The sequence below is a fragment of the Strongylocentrotus purpuratus genome, unplaced genomic scaffold (assembly GCF_000002235.5).
Source record: "Strongylocentrotus purpuratus isolate Spur 01 unplaced genomic scaffold, Spur_5.0 spur5_scaffold_16, whole genome shotgun sequence".
In the NCBI taxonomy this organism is placed as follows: Eukaryota; Metazoa; Echinodermata; class Echinoidea; order Camarodonta; family Strongylocentrotidae; genus Strongylocentrotus; species Strongylocentrotus purpuratus.
In genome coordinates this window covers 30,811,209-30,828,865 of record NW_022145601.1, presented here as the reverse complement: position 1 = coordinate 30,828,865, position 17,657 = coordinate 30,811,209, and the positions used below count along the sequence as shown (strand labels likewise).

Below are 17,657 nucleotides of genomic sequence, written 5' to 3'. Positions count from 1 at the left end.
AATTATCGCGAAAAATGTCGAGGGGGGGGCTTCTAAAGCCCCCCCCCCCGGGCTAAATAGGGTTAAGGGCCAATGAAATTTGCTGATTAATCCCAGATTTTAGCAACATTTTTTTTCTTCATATTCCATGATTTGCAGAATAGTTGGTAACCCGTTGATAGAACGGTTTCCCTATAATCTTGATGATTATCTTCGTAGAACAGCTAGTATGGAAGGAGTAGGTGTCTTACCCATCTCACAAAGCACACCAGCATTCACAGGTGGCCGAGGATGTGGCATCGTCTAGGAAACAAATATCGCCATTCTGGCAAGGGCAGATGTCTGTATAAAGAAAATAAGGCAACATCAGTATAAAACATTCAAATAAAAGATAAAAACTATAAATCTTTTGCTTATGAAAAATAGGTGTCTGAGAGCAAAGTCAAGTAAAAAAAATTCCAAAGCTGATATAATTTATTCAATGGCATGCAAACTTATTGAATGATAATTTTTGCTCATGCCCCACCAGGTGGTCAAGGCTTTCCATGAAAGAGCAACTAAATTTACCAAGTTGTTTTCAGTGACAAGTAACATTATAACTGTTATAAGATCCTGAAATCAACACATTTGATTGGCTGAGAGCAAATTTGTCATAGAATTTTAGCATTAATTATTGATAAGAGGTTTTATAAAACAAGGCCCAAGTCTGATGGATGGATGCCAAAGATAGAAAGAGGACACATTCAAAATAACAGAATGTTCCTACCGCTAAGGTCGAGCATCTCAGCTTCTCTTCGTCTCCTGCCGTTCTTGATACACAGGTATTGGGCTGGGATGTAGAAGCACTGTTCACTGGGAGCGCATGGGTTGCTGGAACATGGGTTGGCACCAACTGAAAATACACACAAACACATGACAATGAATAGAACAATAATAATGATAATAATACAGTGAAACCTGTATATAAAGAGCGCTCAAGGGAGACATTAAATGTCTTTAAAGACTGGTGATCTTTATGTACAGGTTTCAATTAATGAGAAACAATATTCAAGGGAAACAAAATATGTGGCCTTTCTATACAGGTGGTAGCTAAACAGGTTTGACTGTAATAATGATGATAATAATGTCTGTCTCTCACATAGCGCTTGACCATTAACTGACCAAAGCGCAATACAGTATTATTATTACATTGATGCTGTTGCATCTGGTGCAGTGCAAAAAATCTGTCCTTTATTGTTTACAGAGGATTGTAAGTCTTGCAGATCTTGCTACCTTACGAGATGGATGGTGCCAACAATCCTTATATGAAATCCAATATGTGCTTTCTATTCAGAAATGATAGTTCTTACAAAACCAAACTCATAACAATCAAATCAAGTAGAGATATGCTAATGCAACAATGGCCGATTCTATAGACAAGTAATTGTATTTCGGTAGCAAGATTCCACTTGAATAGGGCACACATGGAACCCAAGTCGGACTTCAGTTCCTGGCTCACTCTGTTCTATTGGTTTGTTTGTTACCCTTTATTGTCTTCATAGTCATACACCTTTATTTTGTAAAATACCTAGAACTGACAAGTGTCAATGTTGCCAGAGCTGTCTGTAGCAGTGAAGGTCACCGTGGTCACGCCAAACGGAAACAGGGTTTCGGAACTGAAGTCACTTGTGATCGACATGACGTCATCGGAGTTATCAGTAGCAGTCAGTGCTGACCACGTAGCCACAGCGCCTTGGGCGTTTTGAGAGGTGAACACGGTTTGGTCCGGGGGGAAGTTCGACAAGACTGGGGCTGTGTTGTATAAGACAAATCAACAAGTTTATTGGAATAATATTAAGAGCTTATTTTCAACACTTTAGTTACGATCTTAGCTCATTTGTCACACATGCTTTTTTGCACAAAACGATAGGTACAAAATGAAAATCAAAGACGATTTTGATTTCGGTTAGGTTCTAGTGTTAGATTTTTTTTGTCCAGAGTTGAAGTTTAGAATTATGATAAGGTAGTTTAGCGAATTGTAGGGGTAGAAAAGACGCAACTGGAACGCAAAAATGCATAATTGTTAAAAATCAACAGTTAATCACACAAAGGTAGAACCATATCGTTGGGGTATGGAGCTGGTAAATACATGTACTATCTTGATTGGGCTTAATGTTACCTATCACGCCTTCTGCCCTACGGATGCGTCTTTTTGTCCCCCCCCCCCATCCCCCATTTTGCTAAGCCACCTAATGTAGGACATTGGACATGGTGGAATTGTTTTAGGCGCATGTGGTGTGGAGTCAGTTTGAAGTATCAATTTACTGTAAATTGATAAGTGCTTTGTCCACACACCATTTCTGCATTACATGACACTCCTTTCAGCTACTAGCCTCTCTTATCATCCCAGTCCCAGTATAGCTTCCTGAGTGAGCTGCTAAAGGGATTACTCCATCAAGAATCAAGTACAGGAGCTAGTCTCTATACAGGACGTACCATCGGTAGACAAGACAATGATGTCGAAGCTGCAAGTGACAAAGTTCCCAGTGGGGTTGGTAGCTGTGTAAGTGACCTCAGTAGATCCAATAACGAAGGAACTGCCTAGTGGTAAGTTGACCGTCAGGGTAGCGGAGTCAGAGTTGTCTGATGCCACAGGAGCCAGCCATGAAACCATCATGGTCGAAGTACCAGGGCTGGTATTGGCAACGATGTCGGTTGGACAGCCGGTCAGGATGGGGTTCTCTCTGTCGATGACCACTGTGACAAAGAAATTGTATGAAAATGATGTCAGAGATAGAGAATATGTACATGCAGCCTCCGTTTTCAAGAAATATGAGGGCTTCCTCTATCCAGAGATACATTTATCTCCTCAGATTTGGTACAAATTTGAATCATTTCACTACCGGTACCTACATTTTTGCAATTCTAATCTGCTCATGAAACACAGACAAATGCCAAACATAGCAACATGTTTATATGCAAGAAAAATTTAAACCAAACAGTTGCTGTAATAGGGTAAAGTGTTAACGTCATGTTTACTTGTCGTCCAGGTTACTGGTTCTAAACAGAGCCTGTCTATGAGGTTCACTTCACAATCATTCAGACAACAAGCTAGAGCAGGGCAAAGTCATTGTTTGGCACCGTGTGTTTGGCACCACATCTTGGTTTAGCACAAATTGTTTGGAACCAGCAACCTTGACAACTTGGCCAGTATGACGTCACACCTTGGTACTCGATACATAAATGGGTCAGTTAAAGCAAGTTTTTTTTCAAAGCAAGATTTCACAATAATGTCCTACACTCCCAAAACAAATCTTTACAATTATTAAAGGACAATCACTAACCTCTACTTGAAGTGACAGTGACCTCAAAGCTGCATGTCGAGTAGAAACCAGCGTTATGACCAGATAAGTGCCAACATCAAAGGAATCACCAGGCGAGTAGTTACTGACTGCTGTGATGGGTTCTGAGGCATCCATAGCTGTAGGGACGTCCCAGGAGGCCGTGGCACTGCTTGCACCCGACGCAGCCTAGACAAAGACGTTTCTGGGACAGAATGTGATCTCTGGGGCGGTAGTGTCGCTGCTGTTTGTGGTGGAGGTCGAATTCAGATTAAATTTTATTTATTAATGCAATGAAGATTAGGTCTGAGAAAGCTTCAATCAGAGAAAGTGAAAATGCTCCAAAGATGATAAGTCTGTGGTCAAATTTTCTACATGAACCAAATCCCGAATTCAGCTCTGGACCAAATACTATATCTAATGTTCGCTTAGTTAAAAGAACTAACCTTGAACCCAATTCCAACCCTAATCTTAATCTTCAACAAAATAAAGTCTGGAGTAGTTTAGATCAACAGCTAAGGATCACCTCAAAAATGTCAAATTTGAAAGAGCTTTATTTTAATTGCTTCATGGTAACTATAATAAATTGGAATCACTTCTGTTTCAACCAACGGTAGACCTTTGCTGTATACATGGTCAATCAAAGTATCACCTTCAGTAGTTGATTGCTTTACATGTTGTGTATAGCCATGATTACACATCAAGTCTTGTATTCTAGATGACTGTTTTAATAAGTTATCATTGAAGTCGCCCATTACAATACATTTTGTACCCACTTTATGTAGCTCTTCTAATAAGTTATTCAAACTCTCACAGAAGTCTTTTATTCTGTATGTCGGAGGGCGATAAACAACTGCAATGACAACAGAAACAGGACAGGTTATAAGAAAAGCAATAAACTCTAGATTATCAATCTTTATATCAAGTCTGCTTGAAAATTCATTCTTGCTATAAACTGCAACACCTCCATGCGACTGGTCCTTGAACTGTTGCCTTGAATCACTTGTGATAGAATAAGAGTTATATCTTGATTGATGATACAATTTGAAATCAGCTAAGAATAATTCAAAAACATCATCCTTATCCGATAGCCATGTTTCAGTCAAACAAATAATATCAGAATTCAGGAATGTTGGATTGCATTTTAAGTCTACATAATGTTGTTTTAATCCTTGAATATTGTGCAACATTATGCATAAACCATCATCATATGTTTCCTCTGCTATAGTATTTTCCAAGAAATTGCTCATATCATTAAGGTGTTTTTTAATCTTTGGATCACAGTATATAACTTTTGGATGAAAATCTTCAATGGTAAGTCCAGATAAAGAAGTTACACGACTCAGGCCTACATAACTATGTCCAGATGCAAATATTTTTTTCAGTGATACTACTACTTTATTTAAAGTCATGCCTTGTACTTTGTGAACCGTGCAAGCATAATTGCTTTCTTGTGTAATTTTTACCCATTGATTCTTCAAACATTTTGATTGATTGAATGCCAATTTTCTGGCTATCAAATTTTACACTGATGCAGTATGGCTTGGATTCGTTATTTCGTTTTACTATTTCTGCAACTGTACCTATACATCCATTCGTCAAACCTATATTGGTATCAATATTTTTTAAAAGCATCACTCTGGCATTCAAAGCAATTGACAGATTGCGAGGCAAAGAACTTTGACTAGATTTACATGGTTCGGTACATATTTCGTCATTATCCTTGCTGTTATTTCTGTCTTCAGCTTTAACACATATAATATCTTCACATTTACTGTGCAACATTATGTTATTCCATTCATTTACTTGTTTATTAGTTGAATAGATGTGCATATCTTCTTCACATTCTTCACCAGTTTCACGAGAGGTAAGGATTGATAAATCTGCATCTGATAAAGTGTCTTTCTTTTCCTTAACTCTTAATCTATTCAAGAGTAGAGCAAATGCCAAATCTTCCTTTTGTCTCATTATTTCAACCAGTTCTACCTTTCTGAAATTTTCAGACCACAGCGATTGTTCTACTGATTCCTTATACAAGGGTTTTCCTTTCACAGGTGGTAATTGATAAAAATCTCCAACTGCCAATACCGAAACGTTACCAAATGGACAATCAGTGCGTGATTGCTTAATTTGTCTTAACCGACCATGTATGTAGTATAGTAATTTGGAATCTACCATGGAAATTTCATCTATGATCAAAATTTGCAACTGTCCGAGCTTATTACGAAGGGTGTTAATTTTTTCTTCACCAAGTGGTTGATAAGGAAATTTGGCTGTGATTGAAACTGAGAGCGCACTGTGAATTGTAGATCCTTCTATATTGAATGCAGCTATGCCAGTTGGTGCGACTTTCAAGATTGAAATGTCATCAGGATTAACCATCATTTTACCAAGTATGCGTACAGCTTCGTGGTATATACATTTTATTAAATACGATTTTCCTGTTCCTGCACCACCACTAATAAGTACATGAAAAGGTTGACTTTCTGTACCATTCACTTTCTCTAAGCACCATTGTCTAATTTTGTAAAAGATTTCTTTTTGCTCATTGTTTAAACATCGAATCAAACTATTTGATTCATGTTTTGAAATTCCATGCTTTCGAAATTCCACACTAGAAGTTTCGTTCTTTTTTTCATGTTTGAAATCTGGAATGTCCAATTCGCATTCTGGTTCATCCATTTCAACTTTGTTCTTAGGATTTTCTAGTCTTTCTTTTTCACTTTCAGGACATAAAAGAGCCCACGCATCTTCTGGAGGACCAAATTTGTCCATGAAATGTTCAGCTTGTTCAATGGCTCTTGAATTTCTTTCGTACTCTTTACAATGTTTGTCTACTATTGATTTTACACTTTCCAAATTGCCTCCCTGTAGTTTGCAACTTCCTGTTTCATAAAATTCCTGATATGTCTGAAACTGTGGTGGTTTTAACTGCTCATCATTACTAAATGGCAGGAAAAGTTGCAATATACTGAGGTAATATTTTTCTGGAGAAACTGTTTTAGAAAATCGTGGATATCTTACGACAGCAGCACTAGACCTTGTTCGTTTCTGAATGTATCCCGATTTATTTTTAATTCAAATAAATATGGTGATGTTTTAGTGCCTTTCACTTGTGATGCAGTTAGTATTCTGTAACATGCGCAGAATTTTGCAAGACACATAGTGTCAAATTCACTTCCATTAGGTCTAGATTTATATCGATCAAGTTTATTTGCCATCCATGGACTCCTATCATCATCATCATCGTCAGGTCTACTTTGAATAACATGTAAAGGTAAACTCATTCTAACAGGATTTGGACCAACCGGAATAAATTCTACTTTTCGTGAACACTCTTTTAATCGAAGAGAACATACACGATACACACTTTCCTGTGCAGATACTTCTCGATTTTGCATGTAGACATTTCCGAGCTGTCTGATACTTTTTCTTGCATCATGATTTCCCTCATTTATTTCAGATTGAGCATGGCTTAAGAGCATTCCCATTTCTCTCTCAGATTTTGAAATGTATGATACAATATATCTAACACATGCATAGACATCCATAACAAATTGTAAGTCCATATTTGCATTCCATGCTCTTAGTAGAAAAGGATTGTACTGATTTATCCATACATCTTTGGGGTCTCTTTTCTTGATCAAAATTTCTTGTTTAGCTAACAACCTAGTTGCATTTTCAAATTCAGTCTGTGTTGTGTTACAATCTCTAAAAAGGTCAGAGACATTAGTGTAAATATTTTCCTGATTTACAGCGTTTTTGATAGATTCTAATAATTGTTTTGCACTATCAATTTCTTCGGGATTACCCTCTTTGGGATAAAGTACACATGTTCTATCAGATGGTGGTCTTGGAAAATTGAACCGACATGATTTTCCCTTTTTTTTACAAGATTTTGAATGCTTTTTGCTATGCTGTTGCACATGAGTGATTATTTCATGGAGTTCTGGATCTTCTTGTTCGGATGGTATCTTGCAAGAAATGTATTTATCAATAAAGGAAACTACTTCCTCATCTGAACTATATCCATGCTCTGGTGCATCCTTTACCCAGAATAAACAATGTGTGTGTGGAGATCCTCGCTGTTGGAATTCAACACGATAAAAATAATCTATTACATGACCAATGGGATGTGCTTCAGACAAAATAACATTTTTCAAAAAAGTGTGAAATCTTTTGTCAAACATTCTTGCAACAGTCACTGGATTCGACTTTAAAAGTTCACATTTATCTGTCCAATCTAGGTCATTGATCTTTCGTTTATCACCTCTTTCCATTAATAAAGTATTTAATACTTCAGGCCATCTCATGTCTGCTGCCGAGAAACTTCCAAACCATGTAGGTATACCAAGCTGTCTCACCATGGCTAATAAATCTTTTTGTGTGGCAGACCAATATGGAGGAGAACCTCTTATCTGTTTCAGAAAGCGAAACCCTCTATCTGATTTTAATATGTCCTGAACTTTGTCAATTTGTTTTAAATCTTTGATAGTGATTGGTGCATCAGTATCACTTTTACTTGATGTTTTTCTCAATGCAATTGAAACACCGGACAAAACTTGTTGAATTTCATAAATGCACTGAGCATAAAAAATAAAATCTGTATTTTTAGCAAAGCGATTATCTACGTGCATTAGCCTATTTTGTAAATATCTTCCAAGGGTCACTCGTACACTTCTGACATCATGATAAGTGGGTTGACCTTTTGGAAATAATACAGGAAACGATTTTGGTTCATTGCTTTCATCTCTAAGAAGTGCTATGGGATTGTTGCCTTCACATGGAGCACAACAGAAAATATCATCAAAATGTTGATCAAGGATTTCTTGTCCAATATCAACTGGTTGCAAGCAGGTATCAAGTTGAATTCCATTTAACCTTGCTTCTTGGTCATCATTTTCCTGTTCTTCAAAGTTTTGAATTGAATCATCATTGTCGTTTGTTTCAGCACTACACATTTCTCCTGACAACGAATTATTCCAGTTTTCATTAATACTTATATCAGAATACCACTTATTGTTTTTCTTTAAATAGTGCAACCCATTTAGCACCTTAATTTTATTAACAAATTTATACTCATGATGGCCCTTATAAGATATTTTCCTTTTTAATTTCACACGGATTAATTGATCTTCTCTTTCTGGTGGAGGTAGCATATTTACAGTTTTCATTGTATTCGAAGGCACACAAACAACTGGTCCATGAACTGCATTTTGACCTCCCTTAGGTAAACGGATTAATTTGAAAAAACTTATGTTACGTGCAATTAAATGTTGCTCTAAATTATTCAAGTCCTTCAATTCATCTGGAATCTCATGCAATTGCAAACTGTTAACACTAGCCTCAGCTGGTAATTTATTCGTCAACAATTTTCTGTGGCATGTAAAGCATATCCATAAATGTCCACGAGATGAGTGCGCCAATTGACAGTTTTCATTACAGAGTGAATTGCAAATGTGTAAATAGGACTCATTTATACACGTTTTGTTTTGGTAATTTTGTTTAATGCACTTTAAGACTTGACTTTGAAAAAGCAATTTTAGACATACACAACAGACATATTCAGGTCCATGAGAAATAACATTTCTGAAATTTCTGAGTACATTTTCTAATTTTTTAAAACTCATTTTCTTAAGTCCAGCACGTTCTTTATTTTTTTCTGCGAGTCTCTGCCTATAATGCTGGTTAGACTGATACTTTATTTTTTTATTTTTTTTTTGTTCATCTCTGAACAATGTATTAGTCTCATATTTCAATTTTATTTTCTTCTTGTGTTCTTCTCTAAACAATGTATTAGTCTCATATTTTAATTTAATTTTTTTCTTGTGTTCATCTCTAAACAATGTATTAGACTCATATTTTAATTTTATTTTCTTCTTGCGTTCATCTCTAAAGGATTCATTAGACTCATATTTCAAATTTAGTTTCTTCTTGTGTTCATCTCTAAATAATGTATTAGACTCATACTTATGCTTTATTTTCTGCTTGTGTTCATCTCTAAAGGATTTGTCAGACTGATACTTTTGTTTAATCTTCTTTTTCTTTTCATCTCTGAAACATTCGTTAGAGTGATACTTTTGTTTCATTTTTGCCTTCTTTACATCACTGAAATCTCCTTTGAATTTGCAACCATCCATGTACTTCTCATTATTTTGAACATTATCGTATGCATCATGATCATTAATTTGTTTCCTTTTTGCTTTCATCCTTTCTTTAGCTAATTGTTGTCGTTTTCTTAAAGACTGCTTACATTTGCTTTTCTTGTTTTCTTTTTTAATTTGTTTTTTAGGGAATTCAATTGTAGAACCTTTTACTGGAATATTTGTACCTTGTAAGTTAGCACTGGATTGTGTTTTCTTTATATCTTTTAAAAGATCAAATGAAAGATTCTTTAATTCAGATTCAGATGATCGTATAAGTCTAATTGTCACTTTTTTCAATACAATTTGTTCATCATTTAAAACATCAATTACACCTCTATTCATAGTATGAACAATTCCTGATGGATAACTAGTAATTCTAGAAGCTGATTTTTTTCCCCTCTCATTTCTTTCCAGTTTGAGTTGTTTTGTTTTGCAATATCTATGCATTTTTGGAGAAGACATCTTTTTTGATTTAGCACACTTCACACTTTCATGAATTGTGTCACCTTTTCTCTTTCTTTTTGAAATAAAAATGTCTTCACTTTTTCCGCTTACACTTGGCACAAACGTTTCTTCAATTTCATCTTTCGTTGCGCAAGATCCGTATTCAAATGAAATATTTTTTAATTCAGATTCAGATAATCGTATCAGTCTAATTGACACTTTTTTCAACGCAATTTTTTCATTCAGTATCTTTAAAGGGTCATTTACAATGAACATGTTTCCTTTATTTAAAACATCAGTTCCACCCCTATTCATAGTATGAACAATTCCTGATGGATAACTAGTAATTCTAAAAGCTGATTTTTTTTCCCTCTCGGGTTGTTTTGTTTTGCAATATCTATGCATTTTTGGAGAAGACATCTTTTTTGATTTAGCATACTTCACACTTTCATGAATTGTGTCACCTTTTCTCTTTCTTTTGGTAATAAAAATGTCTTCACTTTTTCCGCTTACACTTGGCACAAACGTTTCTTCAATTTCATCTTTCGTTGCGCAAGATCCGTATTCAAATGAAATATTTTTTAATTCAGATTCAGATAATCGTATCAGTCTAATTGACACTTTTTTCAATGCAATTTTTTCATTCAGTATCTTTAAAGGGTCATTTCCAATGAACACGTTTCCTTCATTTATAACATCAGTAACACCATTTTTCAAGACTGATGAATTAGAATATTTAATATCTTCAATAATTATTGTATCACTTTCACTTTCGTTGTCTTCAAGCATATCACTATGAAAAGATCTTTTTTCAGTACATGTAACTTCCTTAGTTTCACTCATTCTTTTCTTTTCATGAATTGAACATGGTTCAATTTCCTTTGTTTTTTTTCCTTCGTCAATACCCGAATCAATATATTCGACAGATTCAACATAATCAAAATGTACACCTTTAACATGTAATAGATAAATGCCCCTAATATTTGATTCATGTACAATTCGTCCAGGGTTATCACATGAATACAGTCTCCACTTCAGAAATGTATCACTGTAAATTAATATATCTGTTTCAAGCAGATGTGCCATCACAGCAATCTCTACCTCTGTGGCCCATTCACCATTGATATGTGGTTTATTTCTACTGACATAGTCCTTAACTGATGAAAATTCATACCTTAAACAACCAGCAAATATATGTGAGTTTTGCAGCAAATGTTGGATACATGTCTGCCTCAGAATGTTGTGATTAACTTCCTTCCCCGTCAGACAAAGAGAGATTGACCTGTAAAAACAATTTCCATCGCCAGTAATATTAGTTATAATAGCAGGAGTCCCAATATTAATGCACATGTCGGTATCTGATTTAGAACTGATACAAGTATCTGTAATATTAAATTTAGCACACATTTTTTTCTTTTCACTTGAATGGACTGGGAAATATTTGTAGTTATTTGTAATGTATTCTGTATCAATTACTATGCAGTCATCATCATCAACATCATCTATATTGATAGAATCAGGCCTATCTGAGGGAGCACCACTAGGCAAATCTTTGCAATAATTTGTATCATGCTCTGTATCAATTACTATGCAGTCATCATCATCAACATCATCTATATTGATAGAATCAGGCCTATCTGAGGGAGCACCACTAGGGAAATCTTTGCAATAATTTGTATCATGCTCTGCATCAATTATTATGCAGTCATCCTCATCATCATCTATATTGATAGAATAAGGCCTATCTGAGGGAGCACCACTAGGGAAATCTTTGCAATAATTTGTATCATGCTCTGTATCAATTACTATGCAGTCATCATCATCATCAACATCATCTATATTGATAGAATCAGGCCTATCTGAGGGAGCACCACTAGGGAAATCTTTGCAATAATTTGTATCATGCTCTGTATCAATTACTATGCAGTCATCATCATCAACATCATCTATATTGATAGAATCAGGCCTATCTGAGGGAGCACCACTAGGGAAATCTTTGCAATAATTTGTATCATGCTCTGCATCAATTATTATGCAGTCATCCTCATCATCATCTAATTCAATACAATCAGACATATCTGTTGACACACATTTATTACTTTTGTCAGTTCTATCTGTTGGCAAGAAAAATCCATCATTACTTTCAACTACATTCATATAGTCCTGTTCATCTTGTCCCACATGACCATTATCATCATGTTCTGTCACAGTAATCTCGCTTGAATTGATAAGATTCACAATTATACCTGTAAGTTCAAATTCAGTCTGGTTTTTATTGATACCCATAGATTCAGCTAATTTCAAAATATGATCGTACACACCTTTCCAGTTTGATGTACATAAGACGACACTGGTCCCATCATCTGTCATAAGTCCATGCCTGTCTCTAGAATGTGAATCAAAAATAAAATACTGTTTTCGTGTGGATAAGATTGCAAATGTTTGGCCACCAAATGTACAAAAGCATGCATCGTGTCTATCTAATTCCTGATGGAGAGCATCTTTCAATGTTACTGCATTAAAATTAATCAAAAAAAATTCATCTCCACAAATTGTACCCATAACACTCTGAGAATATTGCATTTTATAATGGACATCAAAAGCTTCTAATTGATCAGGTAACTCAGATATCAATAAGAAATTATCATTTATTGCAGAACTAAGCTGAATAAATTTATACAACTCATTACCATAATTCAATACCTTGTCAAGATCTTGTTTTTGCCATTGGGAAACATCTGTAATTTTACTGTATAAAATAGCAGCAAAACTGTTAGAAACACATTGCTTTCCAGAATAAAATCCAAATCTAGCATTTCCTTGATGAAAATTGCCCAGGGCAACACATTTCACAAGTGTATTTTGTTCCATATTTGATATGTTTTCATTTGGGATTTGCTTCTCTTCTAAATTTACATTAGAGGTGTTGACTGACTGTTTATGGAATTTACTATCATGTTCCATTCCAAAAAAATTCTTAGGAGTAGACTTCTGTGACTTGACAGATTGATCATTTGCACATTCATCATCATGCTTACTGCTTGTTTTGTAAGTGACTTGGTTACCAACCTCAAAAGTATTAATGTCCTGACCATTTTCTGCTGCTTTGGACTGTATTTCTCTGTCTTTATCACTGCCACACAATTTCTCCTCGATTACAGTAGTACGATTGCCTTTATCTACCTTTACTTCACCCATGCTTTCAGTCTTTTTGTCACATCCTTTTCCTTTATTGTTCGATACTTCCATGTTCAATACTTCAGAATCAACTGACTTTCCACAAGATGTTTTGTTGCCCTTTAGAACACTGACTTTCTTGTTTCCTTCTTCAGTTTTTTGTGAGTGTTTTGCACCACCACATACTCGGAATGTGCTCTGTTCTTTGCCCTTGGATTGTTTAAAAAAAACAGGACTATATGTCACACTGCCAACAAAAGATTTTGTCTGTGTTGTTTCATTTTGTACATGGCCTACTACATCAGCCCAAGATTGTTTCTCCTTCATGCTGTTTTGTTTGTAGAGGTGCGTTTCATGATACATCGACTGTGGTGATTGCACACACTTTGCATATTCATCTAGCAATGTTTCTGTGTACAGTTGAACACTATTATCCTTTACTTTCTGACATTCTACACCTCTGTTTAGTTTGATGTCTACTTTGCATTTTGATTTTCTACTTTTCCGTCTTTCATAGAAAGATTTCATTGCTTTGCCAATGTATGTTACACCAGGTTCTAGAACAACACCATTTATGGTTCTCTTTTCCTGACCTGTTTCATCGTCACTTTTTGCTGTTAAATGCAATATTCTTTCTTGCAACTTTTCCAACATCCTTGCCTTCTTTGTTTTCACCTTCATCCATTCATTACTATCTACTTCTTCACTATGCACTTTGTCACGTTGTTTGGGGGAATCTCTTTGAGTGACTACAGGATCATGTTCATGTGTGTTAAACTCACTTGATTTCATTTCTTTTACACTTTGATTTCCTGGCTCTATATTGATTTTCTTGCATTTCTTAAAATACCTTTTCTTTGATCTGGATTTCTTTTGTGTACCATCTTGCTTGGGTAAGAGGGGCACATCATCATCAAATTCTTCATCTACTGTCTCAAGAGGCTGGTATCTATTCAAATGAGAGGGGATACATACTTTATCAAACAGTCGATGCACAATGTTGTTATTACCACAAGATGAACAAATCCAGATTAATCTCCTCTCATTCACTAGATCTTGACACAAAAAACCCATACACGTCACATGATAATATTCATTGCAGCTCTCACAAGTAGCTTTGTTTTCACTTTCTTCAATTGTATTCCTACAGACGCAACATTCTTCATTCTGCGGATCAAGAACTGATGCACAACTACATAGCATATCTACAATCTCTTTCATCACTTCCTTGAATTGATCACCTTCAAATTCCATGATTAAGAAAAATCAACCTCACTTGTATGTCTCAATCTCTAAATATCCTGACCAACACTTCTTTCTCTGCAATAGATCGACCTCACTTGTATGTCTCAAGCTCTAAATATCCTGACCAAAACTTCTTTCTCTGCAATCAACCTCACTTGTACGTCTCAATCTCAGAATATCCTGACCAAAACTTCTTTCTCTGCAATCAACCTCACTTGTATGTCTCAATCTCAGAATATCCTGACCAAAACTTCTTTCTCTGCAATCAACCTCACTTGTATGTCTCAATCTCAGAATATCCTGACCACAGCTCTTGTCTTACTCTCTGCAATCAATTAGGCTCACTTATATTTTTACAACTCTTATTGTCTTTGCAATTAAATCAATCACACATATATTTCTGTCTTTTCTCCAAACTCTGTTCTCTCTGCAATCACTTCAGCTTATGCACTTTACAATCAATCAATCTTACGTTTATTTCTTTATATTCAGCTCCAAACTCTCTTCAATCAATTCTGCTTTAGTCACTTTACACTCAATCAAGCTCACTTTTTTCAGTAATAGGAATAGGTAAGAAAAGTTCAGACAGCTTAGAATAAAATAGATTCAGAAATCTTGTAGGAATCACTTCTGTGATAAAGAATATATTTAGAAAGCTTGTAAAATAGGAGAAGATTTGTGAAGTTCAGTAAGATAGAGTAGATTCAGAAATAAAGTATCACAAGAAAGTAGGGCTACTTCTGATGCAAAAGATCAAGACCTCTGTCTTGTAGGAATTACTTCTGTAATTAGAAAAGTTCAGACAGCTTAGAATAGATTCAGAAAAAAAGTTATAAGAATCACTTCTGTGATAAGAATAGCTCTTGATTCAAGGTTTCTCAGGTTTCAATAGAATAATTGTGGTTCAATGTGATTCTTGCTATCTATCACAACTCTTCTTTAACTCACCAACTAGCTTCTTAAGTGCTAGAGGCTTATTGTCATGAGTTGCCAATAAACAGACTTTCTCTTGCTATCTATCACAACTCTTCTTGACTCACCGACTAGCTTATGTATGAGTGCTAGAGGCTTATTGTCGTGAGTTGCCAATAAACAGACTTTCTCTTGCTGTCTACCACAACTCTTCTTGACTCACCGACTAGCTTATAAGTGCTAGAGGCTTATTGTCGTGAGTTGCCAATAAACAGACTTTAGGATGGGATTCTGGATGAAATTTCAAATGAACTTCTGAATGAGTACTGCTTTTCTCAAAAACTCAAGATAACGAGTTCCGAGGGTGAAGATGGAATGGTATGGTATGTAATGTTTTGAATATGATAGAATGGGAATGGGATTCTGGATGAAACTTCAAATGAACTTCTGAATGAGTACTGCTTTTCTCAAAAACTCAAGATCACGAGTTCTGAGGGTGAAGATGGAATGGTATGGTATGTAATGTTTTGAAAAATGAAGATGATTTGATAAATAACAACACAAACACAAATTGCCTTCCAAAGCAACCAGTACCTGCCAAAAGAACAGAGACAGAAAATTGAATACATAATCAACATTACATACAGTAACTCAAATCTCTTGGGATCCATAAAACAGCTTTCTGAGAGACTGACGGTCATAAAACAATAGGACAAAACAGGTTTCCAATGAATGACTATATCATCCAAATTTTGGCCTTAAACAATCCTATGGTTTAAAACTTGTTCACCCTATATGCCAACATATTTATTTGATCTCAATGTAGGCTTATTTCACAATGTAATCTCATTCTTTTTTTTAATTGCTGCATGTGCAATCATAATCATAGTATTTGCTTTGACAATTGTTCATTTTGTGCCTTCCTATAGAATCAGCTCAACTGACCTTAAAGTCAAAACATAGGTAAGATTAAATCAGTGCCACTACATGGCATAACATAATTAATCCTTTTTGAACAGTTACTACCATGACCATAGGCTGAACACTTTCAACTTAAGTCCCCTAATACTTACTTAATACTTAAACACCACTACCTCCTTCCAGTAACTCCAACACAGAACAATCCAACACTCGTCCTACATTGAAAAGAAGAAAAAAAACAAAAAAGTAAGAAAGAAATAACTATCACTAAAAGTGATTAATACCCACACAATCACATTGTGGTTTATAATGTTAACTAATTACCCACTATTCACATAACTGTCTTGATCATGTACAACTCAAACTCATCAAATCTATCATGTTTCATTTCCAATGATTTGCATACTCAGAAATCTAATCAGATCGTATACCAATGATACCTTTTTCAATCTTAATCTTATTATTCAATTCAATACAAATTTTCCTATATACTTCTTTTCTATAATCATTGGGATCTTTAATATACAACTTATATAGTAGTCTACATTTTTTCTTACTCAACTTTATAATTTCATTTGTAATCCAAGGTTTATTTTTACGCTTATAAATATTTCAAACAAACTAATTTCACAGGGAAACACAAATTATACAGTTTTGTGAATTTAAAAACAAAGACATCATAACTACTATTCACATCACTAGATAAATACCATTTATTTGAATACTTCAAGTGCAAAAACGTTCTCATATTATTTTTGTTTAAATCACGTCTATAAAAGTCAGTTTCACAGTACTTTTGTGAATATCAATTTCACAAATACAATATACCGAGAAGTGGTCAGAAATGTCAGTTAATAATATTCCAAAGTAAATATGACAAGAATCATTGGTAAAATTATTATCTAATAACAATGGAGATCTGTCAGTAACACGAGTTGGTTCATTTATTAAAAGAATCATAGAATGTAGCATTAAAATGTTTACAAAATCATTAATAAACCCAACATTTAATAAATCAATATTAAAATCTCCCATTAAATAGAATAATTTCTTTTCCACATTTAAAACATTAAAAACATTTACGAGAGACATTAAAAAATTATCCTTTGGATGACTGGGTGCCCTATACATAACACATATTAAAATAGTTGGATTAAATGAACAATTTCAATAAAAATTAAAAAAGACCTCATCCACGTCCAAGTCTTTTATTATTTCTCACAAATTCATAATGATCGAAATTGCACAGAGAATAATGATCGAAATTGCACAGAGAATATTGTGAATTTTCATCCCTTAGCCACGTTTCCGAAACACCAATAATTGAAACTTGCATACGTAATGACATCATAAGTACAGACAATGCATCAAAATTATGTTGGAGACTTCTACAATCAATATTAATAAATGATAATTTGTTACTGACATCAAGTAATTTCTGTGATACAAACGTATTGAATCCATCTGGTGTATAATATGACTGAGTGAAGTTATTAGTACCTTGAGGATCTGA

At 34.8% G+C, this 17,657-nt stretch overlaps 1 protein-coding gene across 1 annotated transcript; it reads right to left on the bottom strand.

Moving 5' to 3' along the window:
• Positions 1-235: 235 nt before the first annotated feature.
• LOC115924739 lies at positions 236-16,355 on the bottom strand. The gene is made up of 8 exons (XM_030987523.1): positions 16,304-16,355; positions 12,211-14,015; positions 4,076-4,152; positions 3,392-3,488; positions 2,455-2,715; positions 1,558-1,770; positions 746-871; positions 236-321 (listed from the first exon to the last, which is right to left on the bottom strand). Exons 2-8 carry the CDS (start codon positions 13,856-13,858, stop codon positions 236-238), a joined length of 2,508 nt encoding a protein of 835 aa, XP_030843383.1. The 5' UTR covers positions 13,859-14,015; positions 16,304-16,355.
• Positions 16,356-17,657: the final 1,302 nt, after the last annotated feature.